The following is a 12,836-nucleotide window of genomic DNA, read 5'->3' on the forward strand; positions in this document are numbered from 1 at the left end:
TCTCCTCTGTCTCCCATGTTCACTTAATAAACCGCTCTCTCTACAGTATCTGTTGCGTGACAGCTTATTGTTTAACCATTAAGTTGGTGCCATGGCTCGGATATAAAACCCAAAGGGCCATTCTGTTGTCTTCACAGTGGAATCCCATCGCCTGCCCCTTACTGTCTGCAACAAATCCCTTTCTCTTAAGTACTCTCGCTGCTCTCCTGCTTCCCGCTGCGTCTGGCTGCCCTTTCCAGGCCGACTTGCCTTGTCGTCAAAGCCATCCACAGGGTGATCCAGTCTAACCTCGCAGATCTAGCCCCCTGGGCCTGCATCTTCCCTCAGACCCTGCACAGCGAATTCAACAGCCTGTTCTTCCTGGACCTGGCCAACATTTCAGCCTTTGAACCCTTGTCGCTGCGTCCTACTACTGTCAGCAGGAAGCAGTCAAAGACGTCGATTTCTTCATCCCTTATCCGTTTACAAAAGGCAGAAATAATGTGCTTCAGACCCGGGACAGACAGCTCCAGCTTCTCCCAGGACTCCTCGGTCCCTGGCTGCTGCAGGCCATGGCTGACACACCCTGCCCTCCACCCTGAACTTTCAGGACAGAGCTTTTCCTTCCCTTTCACCACATCATCTGGACACTTTGTTACTTTTGCTTTTTCTCTCTCTTTCCCCCTTACTTACATTTATATAACCTACTTTACCTCAACAACAATCCAATGTCCTCATTTTATTAACTATAGGAAAAGGGAGGATGTTACGATCCTGCCCCAGTCTCCTCCTCAGGGCCCTTTCTCTCCTCTCTCTTCCCCTTGTCCTGTCTCTCTCTGGGGTACCCCTCTCACCTCCCTGCTCTCCCACGCTCATTTAATAAACTTCCACATATCGTATCGGTTGCCTGGCGTCTTATTTTTTTAATCATTAAAGTTTCCTTATCTGAAAAATGTGTGTTAGAGATGGCACAATAGGGGCTCCTCTTCAGCACTGAAACTCCACTTCAAGGCTTGAAACATACACAAATCACACATCTGGGTAGGTGAAATGGATCAGTGGATAAAAGTGCTTGCCGCCAAGCCCAATGACATGAGTTCAATCCCTGGGACCCACATGGTGGAAGGCGAAAACACATTTCTGAAAGTTGTCCTTGGACTCTCACCACTGCTCCATGCGCGCGCGCACGCGCACACACACACACACACACACACACACACACACACACACACGCTCTTAGTAACAAATCACAAATTTTATTACTTATGTAAAATACACACGCATCCTCCTTCTCTCTTCTTCAGCCCCGCCCCCTTCTTCAAGCTGGTGGTCAGCAGACAGAGACCCCCTCAAGCCTCAGAGCCTTCTCAGCAGAAGTGGGTGAGGGGCAGCAGCGCTGCTGGGAGCAGGAGCTCCAGCACCAGCAGTGAGGTGTGCAGCCACGAGGCCCCACTTTCTGCCTTTCGGGGCTGAAGGAATGGGCGGTAGCTACAGGTCTCCTTCACTGCCATGGGGCCCACCGACACCATCCTCGCCATCAGCCTGCAGCCGATGACGGTGGCGCAGCCTTTAACCTGCACGATGGAATCCACGCCTCCTATGCGCCAGAAAGGAATGAAGCAACATGGAGTTTAGGGAAGGGGGGGGGGACCCCTCTCTCCCTCAGCTCTGGAACCCTGAGCACCAGAACCCCGAGGGGCCTTTACCTCCATACAATTCAAGTCTTCCTTGATAGCACTGGGTTGTCCCATTGGCACAGGGCAGAGTGGGGGCGCTGGAACAGGACCCCAGAGCCACACACGTTGGGCAGCGTAAGGCTCCTGACAGACTGGAAGTTGCTGGATGTGGACAAAGAGAGGAAAGTTAAGGCCATACCCAGCACCTGGAGATGCCTGTCCTGGACGCCTTCTCTTCCCCACCTGTGTCCTGTAGAGGCCACACTAACCAAGCCCACATACCCTTTCACTGATTTCTTTTCACCAGAGCCTCAGCCGTATAGCTGTTGAGATGGTGCAGCAGGAAAAAGCACTTATTGTGCAAGCTGGGGGACCCAAGTTCAGGTCTTGGCATCCATACAAAGGTGAAAGGAGAGAATCAACTCTCCAAAGGTGTCTTCTGACATGCGCGCGCACACACACACACACACACACACACACACACACACAAACACAAACACAAACACACACCAAACCAAACAAAACAAAACAACCCAGTGACCACATGGCTTCCACAGTCTGCTTAGACATGGTGAGACTTGTAGGTAATTAGTGGTATTACAAGTCAGGGACTGCATGCAAGGTGTAGTCAAAGAAATGGAGAGACACCTACCAACCGAAGATGACACCTAAGTGCCTTCAAAGAGCAGAACCCAAGTCAAGAAAGAAGCTGTATTTGAACATGGGCTGAGACAGAGATGGTGACAGGATCACTGTTTGGGTGGTAGGCGCAGGAAGGGATGGACTATCTTATTTTATTTTTTAAAATAAAAATAATACCTATACCATCTACATTAAAAAAAAAAAACCTATCACCTTTTAGGTGTCTTACAGTGTGTGCATGTTTGTGTGTGTGCACATGTGGGTGCATGCGTGTGGAGGCTAGAGAGCAGCCTCAGGTGTCATCCTCAGGAATATTGCCACCTCCTTTGAGTCAGGGTCTCTCACAGCTCTGTGCCCCAGTGATTAGATCAGACCCAGTGGCTAGTAAACCCAGTAAACAACTCCTGTCTCCCTCCACCCCCGAGAGCTGGGATTACAAGCTCACGACACTATACTTGACTTTTTGTTTTGTTTTGTTTTTTCGAAACAGGGTGTCTCTGTGTAGCCTTGGCTGTCCTGGACTCACTTTGTAGACCAGGCTGGCCTCGAACTCACAGCGATCCACCTGCCTCTGCCTCCCAAGAGCTGGGATTAAATGCCCGGCTATACCTGGCATTCTTATGTGGGTTCTGAGAAGCAAACACAGGTTCTCAGGCTTGCCAGGCAAGTACTTTACCGACTGACCCATTTCTCCAGGCCCCATTCATTTTAAAAAATGTGAATATGAGTCTAAGAAGGGCGTGGGATTCAAAGGCAACAACTCAGAAAAGGGCTGGGGATTCTTTTGCATTTAGCCCACCGAGGCCTACTTCAAGCAGTAACACTGAGAAGCCAGACTGACATCTTAGTGCTCAGCCCCCATTTCCCAGGTACCTGTGGGATCTGTATTTCGTGGCTTCCAGAAGGAAGATAGACTGTCTTTGTTGTTGCAGAGGGTGCCATTGCAGTAGTTACTGTAGGACAAAGCAACCAGGCCAAACTGTGCAGTATAATGGATGAAAGTCATTGACTCTTCTCCTTGGGTGCAGCTCTTACTGGCCAAAACGACAGTCTTGGTTCCATCTGTGAAACAGGAAGTGGAGAAGGCGGATGACAGTGCCGCCATGCTGAGCGGGGAGAAAGCAAATGGCAGGCCCATCCTCTCTCGCAAGCCCAAGGGATCCGCCCCCCCCCATCTCTGCCCCCCCAGTGTCAGGACTGCAGCTCAGGCTACCATGCCGGGCATTTTTATGTGGGCTCCTGGGAATCGACCGAGAGATCCTTATGTGTTCAAGACAAGCACCTCACTGACTGAGCTGGCTTTCCAGCCACCATCTATATTGCCACAGGGCTGTGACATTAGTGACAGACATCACTCAGTGAGTATGAGAGGGAGCAGGGAGAAAGGAAGCTGAAAAGATGGGGGAGGTCAGGTGGCTTGAGGCCTGGAGATCAAACTGGACACCGGGGCTGCTGTTACCCAGCAATGAGGACCCAGGAAGTGATATCCAGTACTTGGTCCCCACCTTACCTGCTTTGATCAACAGTACAGTCTCCTGGCAAAGTTCTCCAGGATCACACGTCTCAGCCTTTGAAGTCCAGTTAAAGGTTCGGCCTGGATCATCTTCTAAACTCACAACTGTGCCCACCTGACAGCGTAGATTGTGGACCACTGGGAAGATGAGATTTAAAAATTAAAGCAATTGCCCTTCTCCATGGGGTGACCTTTTCCACCCACAAATCCACCCCCTGTGGGCCAGTTGTTCCTCCTATGTATCCCCCACATACAAGTCCAGTGGGAGGCTCCCAGCAGAGAGAGGAGCAGTAAATACTTGATGCGGCAGGCTACCATGGCTTCTCTGAGGTTGGAAAGAGCTGATCAGGACCTGGGAACTGACAGAGAAGAGGAGACAGTTCAACCTGACAGAGAGGGGTTACATCTCAGTTTTCTGTAAGTGTCCTCTTTATGGTAGACTTATGGTATGGCTCTTCAGGACAGACCATGAGGCCATGAGGTCTGTCCTGAAAGAGCTTGTGAGTTAGCAGCAAGGCCACAAGTTTATTGTGGCCTCCGTTTCCATAGCTCTACAGTCAGCCACCTACAGTTAATCAATAAGAATTTGACAACTCTTTCTTCACCCTCTAGACGTAGGATAATGGGCCGAGAGCCCTCTGCTTTAAGCCTCAGAGGTTCAAAGCCATGGCAGAAACCTCTCAAGGGCTCAGTATCTCAGCCCTTAGGACCTGGCTCCACTAGAACTTGAATTCTCAGAGCCCTCACCTGTTCACCCTAGGATTCGGGAGTTCCAGTTCCAGCTACACACTACGCCCCGCCCCTCCACACCCCGCCCTCACCCCCCACATGCTCCAAAGGACATATGATTCTGGGCAGCCAGCCTATCCCCTCAGACTCAAGAGTCTAGGTCAGTTCTGTTCCTAGATACACAAGTATAGACTCCAGGCTCCTCCTTCAGACCCTAAATCCAGAACCCAGCACTCAGAAAAGACCCAGAGGAAGAGGCTCCGGTTCTCCGTCCTCAGACACAGGGGTTCCACTCCCGCCTTCTCTCCCTCAGAATACAGCCAAGGGCCTCGAACTCCGACCCAGCGCTCCAGATTCCCCAGCCCTCCTCCCTCAGACTCAGTCAGCCGGCCTCCCAGCCTCCTCCGTCAGACAAAGTAGCCAGACTGCAGCCTCCTCCCTCAGACCCATGACTTCAGACCCCAGTCCTCCTTCCTCAGACTTGAGAGTCCGGGATCCAGCTTTCCTCTTTCAGACTCGTTGTTCCAGAACCCCAACTTTCTTCCCTCAGGCACAGAATTCCAGATCCTCTCCCTCCCTTCCCCCCCCCCCTCCCTCGGACCCAGGAGTCCGGGCGCCAGCTTCCACCATTGTGACTTAGCGTTAGCGTTCCGGACCCCCAACCTTCCTCCCTCAGACACAAAATTTTAGACACCCCCCCCCAGGCCTCCTCCCTCAGACCCAGGAGTCTGGGCCATCAACCCTCCTCCCTCAGCCCGAGGGGTCCGGTGGTCTGTCTTTCTCCCTCCCTCCCTCCTCATTCCATCTGGCTTCTTTCCTCAGGCTTGAGGAATATGGATCCTCCACCTTTCTTTTTCTTTTTTCCCTTTTACAAGGCAGCAAAATTCTATCGGGCCGCAGCGTGTCCTCCGCGCGCGCCCAGCTTCGATGGCGACCGGTACCTTGTGCTGCGTTCTGGTGGCGGCTGCAGGAGGCACGGAAGGCGGGGCCAGCCCGGCCAGGACACTCGAAACCCCATTGGCCGAAGAGGACTTGTCGCCTAGTCTGATTGGACCAAGCTTGGAGGACCACTGCATCTCATTGGTCCACTGAGAAGCCAATTACAGGCGGCTTTCTGAAGGCGCATGCGCACCGCGCCTCCTGACCCGAGGTGAATGTGGAAGGGGTTTGCTCCAGCCCACAATGCTTCCCTCAGTTTTTGGGGCGTTCCTGTCTCTGCTCCCCCAGCAGCTCTAGGTAGTAAACTTGGCCTTTGCCCATGCAACTAACCGCCTACCGGAAGGGTCTCTCATACTCCTCGCCATGCCCCTGTTCCGGGACCCACCCAGTGGCCCTAGCTACCACGTGTGGACTTGTTCTTCCTCCCTCTCCATGCAGCAATGGAGGCTTTATCCTCTAACCCTGCCCCGGACGGCTGCCTTCCCCGTCGCCGAGGATGCCGCCAGATAGTGCACTCACGCACGAGTGGCAACCGGGTGATGGCGCAGGGTGCCTGCGCATCCAGTGAATCCGCCTCCTCCTTCGTTAGGACTGTGATGGAGACAGACGTTCGGACACAGGGGTTTAAGTTCCTGGATTACACTTCGTTTTGTGTGCATGTGTCTTCGTGTGCATGTGCATGCTTGTGTGTGGGTGTGTCACCATTTATGCAGCACTAGGCGTGGAAGCCATGGCCTTGTGCATGCCAGGCAAGCGCTCCACCAGCTGAGCCCCAGCCCAGGGTTTATGATTATGCCTTCTAGCACCTTCCACCTTCACACCAGCCTTTCACTTTCTTCTCCCTCTCCCCTGTCTGAATACCACACACACACACACACACACACACACACACACACGGGAGGACACGGGAGCCTTTTGTCTTTACGACTCTAGCTGAGTTGGCTTCACACTGTGTCCTCCTGAGGCGGGAGTTGGGGGGGTGGGGGGACAGGAGTTTGTTGGTGATGGCCACCTAGCGCTGCACTCACACCCCGTGCTGTCTTTCTCTGCTGTTGTGGCTGTTGAGGCGTTTCCCTGGCTCACAGAGGGCTGAGGTGTTGCTCTTCGGCCCAGCTGCATTGAATGGGGGCTCAGAAGCGATCATGCTGTTTCACCTGCTGGGACTCGGACTCAAGAAATAATGTGCTAAAAAAGTACATGATATGAACTTCGGAAAACGTCACAAGGACACGAATTACTTTGTAATTTATTGTTGTTGTTGTTGTTGTTGTTGTTGTTGTTATTATTATTATTATTATTATTATTATTATTATTATTATTATTATAATACACAAGAAGTGAGAGCCAGAGAGATGACTCTGAGGGTACAGGCACGTGTTGCCAAGCATGACACCCCGAGTTTGAATCCTGGGACCTGCATGTTGGAAGAAGTAAACTGATTTCCCAAAGTGTTTCTCTGTGCTGTGAATCTTGGCAGACGTCCATCAGCGTACAAGCACACAAAATTCGATATAATAGAAGAATTGACATCTGAGTGTTCATCTTCACAGGACTGAGGAGGGTATCCGTGACAGCAATCTGTGCTGTCGCCTGCTCGCTGCTCATTTGTGCAGCTTGGCAGCATCTCCAGTGACACGACACAGGGCGTTCCTCACTAAAACAAAAAACAAAATACAACAACAACAACAACAAAACAAAACCTTCAAGATACCACGTGACTCCGCAATTGGAGGATGCTCTCAGCAGCAACCGCCAGAGACCGTTACCCAGAACTCACTCTCTGCGCATGCGTGCATTCTGAGGCCGCCAGGCATTGGCTTCTCCGGCGACCAATGAGACGCAGCGATTCTCCAGGGTTGTCCAATGAGGCCATGAGAGGAGTTCTCTCATGGATGGACCAACTTCGACTGTCTGCTCTGGCCAACTTTGCCTCCTTCGCTTGCTTTGGAGCGCGTCTGCAGGCACCTTCCAAGCCCCAGATTCTGGTGAGCACAGTCTGAAGCCAGGAAGATTTTTTTTTCTTTTTTTCTTTTTTTTTTTTTTTGCTGCTTACAAGGAAGAGGAGCAGTGAGGGACCAGATCTCCGAGCCCTGAAGAGGGAATCCAGAAGCAGGGAAAGGAGGAAGAAGCGGCCTGCGGGAGTCTTGAGTCTGAGGGAGGAGGCTATGGCGTGGACGCCTGAGTGTGATGCAGGGTGAACGGGCACTGAAGGAAGTCTCGGGTCTGAGGGAGAACTGGCTCTGGGCACCTTAAGCCGAGGGAGGAGGCCTTTGGTCTTAGGAAGCTGGGTTTACTCCCTGGGTCTTTGAAGAGAGCTCAGCTCTGGACCTTGTGTCTCCGGGAAGCATCTGGGGTCTGGCCACCCAGGACTGAAGGAGGAGGCCGGGCTTGGTTCTCCTTCATGGCAAGGTGCTGGGGACCGGACGCTTCGGCCTGAAAAGGATGCTGGGTGACCAGATCCTGAGGCGTCCTGTGGGGGTGGGGGGTGATGCCACACCTAGGCTAGACACACCAGGGCCCTGAGAATCCGAGGTCTGGTGGAGCTGGTCCAGGGGCCTTGAGAAGGTTCTACCCGGGATCTCAGGTCCCGGAGACTTAACGCACAGGCCTCCTGGAGCCATCACCCTCCTCTGGGCGCTGCAGGGACACAGTCGCTGGGCTCCTGGTGTCAGGGAACCCACAGCTGACTGAGAACTGCAACCAGGGAAGCTGAGGCACGGTAAGCCGCCTGTAACTCCCGAGTACCTCAGGACAGACTGGCTCCAGGGTCTTGTGCACCCTGAAGTTGTCTCTGGCTAGAAACGGAGGATTAAGCCCTCTCTGCCTGGCTGCATTGTCGGCTGTTCTGCACAGTTCCAGGTGCTGAGCAGCTGTCCCCAGCCTCAGAGAAGCCATGGGAGCCTGCCACCTCCAGTGCCTCCTGCTCCTCTCTCTGCTGGCCTTCCCTCCCTGCCCAGGTAAGCGTGCGGAAGAGCAGCCATCGGCACGTCGTGATTTAAGTGTCTCTTAACTGATCGGAAGAGGAGAAAACAGTGTCGGACAAGCGGGGGAGAAAACGTGTGCAAAAGGCCTGGATGGACCGTGGGTCTGTCACACCTAACTCGACCGCCCACTTTTACTCACCAGAGTCCTGCCAAATGTTCCGAGACAAAATCAAACTTTTCTTCAGTAAAGGATGCTACCGTATTGTCCCACTGACCTCCTCTTCTCTTTGCCTCTACCTGAGTAGTCTGGTCACCTTAAAAATGTCTTCCAACTTCCAGTTGTCCCCTGACGATATGTGATGTCCCTCTAGCCTGAGGGACCGTACCTTTCTCATGGAGATGGAGAGGGGTGGATTACGTGAAGAAGAGTTGGATGAGACTGTGAGCCATTCTAAGAAGTGAGAGTTTTTAGATGTATTTTAATACTATTAATTATGTACAGGTGTGCCTGTCTGTCTGTCTGTCTCTGTCTGCCTACATGAGGGTCGGTCCTCACAAGTGCCAGGAACCCCACTCAGCACTTGGAGGAGCAGCAAGGGCTCTAACCACCGAGCCATCTCTACCACCCTTTAAAATCAGAATTTTATTCTGGGGTGAGACGGGAGCCTTCCAGAAGTTTCTGCCATCTCAGGCCTTCTCAATTCCCCAGAGGCCTGACGTGATTGCCCAGCCCTTTAAGAGGACCCCGAGGGCTGCTGGGTGGTAAATAAGGTGGGGGGGGGGAGAAGTGGAGGGGGCTCAGGGAGACCCACAAAGGCTCGGTGAAACACTAGAGGGGGCGCCACAGGGCTCAGGCTCTGCAGAGACCTTACAGTGTGAGCCACAGGGTTTCCTGGGGACTGCAGCACGGGCTGGAGAGAAAGAAAGGCTGAGAATGGGAGCAGCAGTGCAGCTGTGCACCTGGGGGAGAAGGGCAGCTTCCAGCCATGGGGAGGGCGTGGGTGGGGGTGGAGCAGGCAGAGTGCAGGTCGACTCTGCAGGAGGAGGGCAGCCAGAGCTAAGCAGCTGTCACCTGAGAAATGAGGAAATTTGCAGCCTCCCACTGTGGCCTGTGGACACCTTATCCCACCTCCCAGAATTTGTACGTCATGTGGCACACGTGATTCTGTGGTGGCGTTCCTAGGGCAGCCCTAAGTTCAAGGTCTTCAAACTAGACTGTGTTCAAGCCTGACCCTAAGGGGACAGAAAGCCCAGAATCTGAGCCCAGCTCTACCACTCACTGCCTGGTTGACTCAGGGCAAATTCCTCACCACTTCCTGTCTGGGTTTACGTCCCTTGTGGAGAGCCCTTTCCGCGTCCTCGCGCCTAGCAGAGCTCAGTGGTCACTAGGTGTTGAGCGGCTTTGTTCGGACTCTGGGGCTTTGCAGTCAACAGAAAGACGCTGGGCCGTGGAGACGGCTCTGTTGGTAAAGCATCTGCATCCTCAGTGCTGGGAAAGACCCCCGAGCTTACTGATCAGTGTGTCTGGCCAAATAAGTGGTCACTAATTCCAGCAAGAGATCCTGTCTCAAACAGGAGGACACCTGACATTGACCTCTGAGCGTGCGCACGTGTGCGCACACACGCTCCCCGCCAGCACCAACACGAGTACACACGGAAAAATGCAGCCATCAGTGGAGGAGCAAACTTCTTCACAAGGCTGGGACAGGACGTCCCTGCAGGGGTTCAGGCAGGAGCAGGGTGACCCAGGCTGCTGGCTTTGGAGGCTTTGAGTTCTGACAACCCTTCTTCACGCGGACGGGATGTCCCAGGCAAGGCACGGGGACATGGTTCAGACTGATGGGCTCCCCTGGGGTTTTCCTTGCCACACGTGTTCTGACCTGTCGCAACGGGGTCACGTTCAAGTTTGGCCGCCGGTTCTCTAAGACACCAGTTGAATGGAAAACATTTGTGACCAGGCAGGCTGCACTTAAGGAGATCTGTCAGGAGACGCACCTGCTCACCGACGTAGGTGTGTGCGGAGCTGGAGGGGCCACCCTGTGGCACTGGGTCAGGCCCCAGGCCTGTCCTGGATTCTATGTCCTGCAGTTCTGTCCAGCGTCCCTCGTGCCTACAATCTCCTCTTGCTGTGCCACGTCTTCCTAGGACAAGATGTGGGTATAGAAGGTAGCGTTAAGCTAATTAGAAAAACAAAAAAACAAAACCAAAAAACCGCCAGGGTCGATCCCTAGTACCACATGCCCTGGCTGTGGAGGCATGTGCTGTGATGCCAGCATGGGGCGGTGGGTGGAGACAGTCAACTTCATCAGCAGCGATGTAGGGAGTTCAAGAACAGCCTGCACCAGATGAGACTTGGGGACAGGAAGTAGGAGGAAAAGAAGGAAGGAAAAAGAATGGATGCTGAGTGCCGGTCTCGGGCTCTGCTGAGCCACCGAGACCTTTTTTTACAGGGAAGTGGGAGAGGAGAGAGAAACAGGACACACGGAGCCCAGTGTGGGCCTGAAGGGCAGAGTGTAGAGAGGAAGCCAGCAGGATAGAAGAGAAGACCAGAGTGAGGCTGCAGCATGCCCTGTGGTGGTGGGGGGGGGGAGCAAGGGGGGAGGGGGTGTGAGCTCAGGGGACATGTGTGGAGAGGCCCTAGCAAGCAGAGCTGCAAGGGGCAGAGCAGAGGAGTCTGCCAGACTCGGGACAGGGTCTGTCTTCTTGTCACTGGGCACTGTGTTCTGCCTGTGCCCGGGAGGGACCAACAGTTGGGCTCCCAGGTCTTGCCACCCTCCCCTTCTGAGCATGCCTTCCACTCTTGTACCACCCCCCCTTAGGTGAAAAATCTCTCATATTGGGGAGCAAAGGCTGCAGCAATGCCGGGGATGAGGAGATCAAAGATGTCAGGGTGTATTCCAGTGGACCCGAAATAGTGGCTGCCTCCTATGTCAACTTCTGTGACACTGATCTGTGCAACGGAGCTAACAGCAGCAGCGTCCTGCTCGCCTCCCTTTCTCCTTCAGGTATGGGATGTGGGGACACAGAATACCAGCACTTGGTCTGCAGAAGAAGTCGGACCTCTGTCCGTTCGAGGCTAGCCTGGTCTACAGAGTGAGTTCCGGGACGGCCAGGGCTACACTGAGAAACCCTGTTTCAAAGAAAACCGAAAATCAAGCCAAACCAAACAAAGACACCCCGACGCGTGCTCCCCCACCCCCCCAAACCAGGAACTGGAGGGCATACAGGAGGGGCAGGTGTTTTTGAGAGGACTAGGCACAGGAGAAGCTGTGTTTGCACCCCAGTTCGCAGGAGCCTCAAGGGTATTCTGGAGCTTTCGTGCCTTTGCTGAGTCGGTTCGTTGGGTACGATCTTTATGAAGCAGGACAGACTTTGGCAGCAGAAGGCGAGAAAGCAACTTAGAGGAAATGAGAAAAAGGGCAAAGCGGAGGAAGAAGATGTCTGTGTTATTTGAAGACAAACGTGGCGGGATGTTTGTCATGCTGGAGTTCCTAAGGGATGAATTTCTAGAAAGCTAACCTGTGTGCTGATGAACTGCTGGAAGGCCCTAACACCGAAGGAGCTGGTCACAGAAAACACCCTTGTAAGAACAATTGGGCCCCCAGACTGAGAAGGGTTCCTGCCCTCCAGCAAAAGGTTATACTGGGTGGGAGATGGTTTGCCCGGCCAGAAACAACCCCAACAGCCAGATGGGAGAGGCTGAAAGGACTGGTATTGGCACAAGACACCCCAAGTCCAAGTCCTCAGCTCAAAGGGGTTTTATTTTCCCAAGAGGACAGAGGGCAAGGGTGTAAGAGAGAGTAGACAAGGGATGAGGGAGGAGGGGAGAGGGTGGGGGGGGGAGGGGAGAGGGTGGGGGGGTACTTGGGGAGAGGGTTGGGGGAGTATCTGTCCTGAAGGGGGACTAAGGACTGCCTCTGGATAGAGAGGTGACAGATGTGACACATAGACAAATGGCGGCTTATAAAAAGTACGAGGGGAAACCCCATTTTAGGATGAGGTGTTTAATATCTAATTTGGCATGTTAAATAGGTGAGTCAAAGGAGGCTTTTGATTGCTGGACTTCAGTGCTTTGATAGCTGGACCTCGATGGTCAGCGTCAGGAGGAGGAAGTGACCAAATAAGGGAATAGACTTCTATGACTAGCTTTAGGGATGTAACCGGAACACTTTTCTTCTCTCTCTCTCTCTCTCTCTCTCTCTCTCTCTCTCTCTCTCTCTCTCTTCTCTCTCTCTCTCCCTCTCTCCCTCTCTCCCTCCCTCCCTCTCTCTCTCTCTCTCTCTCTCTGTCTCTCTCTCTCTCTCTCTCTCTCTCTCTCTCTGCAGGGTAATAGAAGAGGAGCAAGGTCTGCCAGAGCCGTGCTTGGCATGCTCAGGCTGGCGAAAGGCCCTTCATTCCCACCATGTTGTTTTATTATTGGGCCATTGGGTGCTG

At 53.3% G+C, this 12,836-nt stretch overlaps 2 protein-coding genes across 3 annotated transcripts; one reads left to right on the forward strand and one right to left on the reverse strand.

The window, feature by feature from the left end:
• Positions 1-1,247: 1,247 nt before the first annotated feature.
• TEX101 (testis expressed 101) lies at positions 1,248-5,596 on the reverse strand. 2 transcript variants are annotated; one of them, XM_084770916.1, is made up of 6 exons: positions 5,481-5,596; positions 4,065-4,169; positions 3,808-3,948; positions 3,171-3,359; positions 1,686-1,817; positions 1,248-1,576 (listed from the first exon to the last, which is right to left on the reverse strand). In XM_084770916.1, the coding sequence occupies exons 2-6, from the start codon at positions 4,126-4,128 to the stop codon at positions 1,347-1,349; spliced, it is 756 nt and encodes a 251-aa protein (XP_084627042.1). In that variant the 5' UTR covers positions 4,129-4,169; positions 5,481-5,596; the 3' UTR covers positions 1,248-1,346. The 2 variants fall into 2 exon arrangements, with proteins under 2 accessions (XP_084627042.1, XP_084627041.1); XM_084770915.1 differs by having other exon boundaries at positions 5,386-5,520.
• Positions 5,597-7,292: 1,696 nt separating this feature from the next.
• LOC311590817 (CD177 antigen-like) lies at positions 7,293-11,733 on the forward strand (the record flags this gene model as incomplete). Its single annotated transcript, XM_084770085.1, has 5 exons — positions 7,293-7,463; positions 8,332-8,435; positions 10,491-10,568; positions 11,189-11,407; positions 11,687-11,733. The coding sequence occupies exons 2-5, from the start codon at positions 8,372-8,374 to the stop codon at positions 11,731-11,733; spliced, it is 408 nt and encodes a 135-aa protein (XP_084626211.1). The 5' UTR covers positions 7,293-7,463; positions 8,332-8,371.
• Between the last annotated feature and the right edge of the window lie 1,103 nt (positions 11,734-12,836).

The sequence above is a fragment of the Acomys minous genome (assembly GCF_964271855.1).
Source record: "Acomys minous genome assembly, chromosome: 20".
NCBI lineage: Eukaryota > Metazoa > Chordata > Mammalia > Rodentia > Muridae > Acomys > Acomys minous.

What these genes read in the sequence shown, in the direction of transcription:
- TEX101 (XM_084770916.1), bottom strand. Translation starts at nt 4,128, where the DNA reads ATGGTAGCCTGCCGCATCAAGTATTTACTGCTCCTCTCTCTGCTGGGA. An exon ending in ACGAAATACAGATCCCACAG is followed by an intron (nt 1,818 to 3,170) that starts GTACCTGGGAAA and finishes GTCCACATCCAG; the next exon opens with CAACTTCCAGTCTGTCAGGA. An exon ending in AAGACTTGAATTGTATGGAG is followed by an intron (nt 1,577 to 1,685) that starts GTAAAGGCCCCT and finishes TCTGGCGCATAG; the next exon opens with GAGGCGTGGATTCCATCGTG.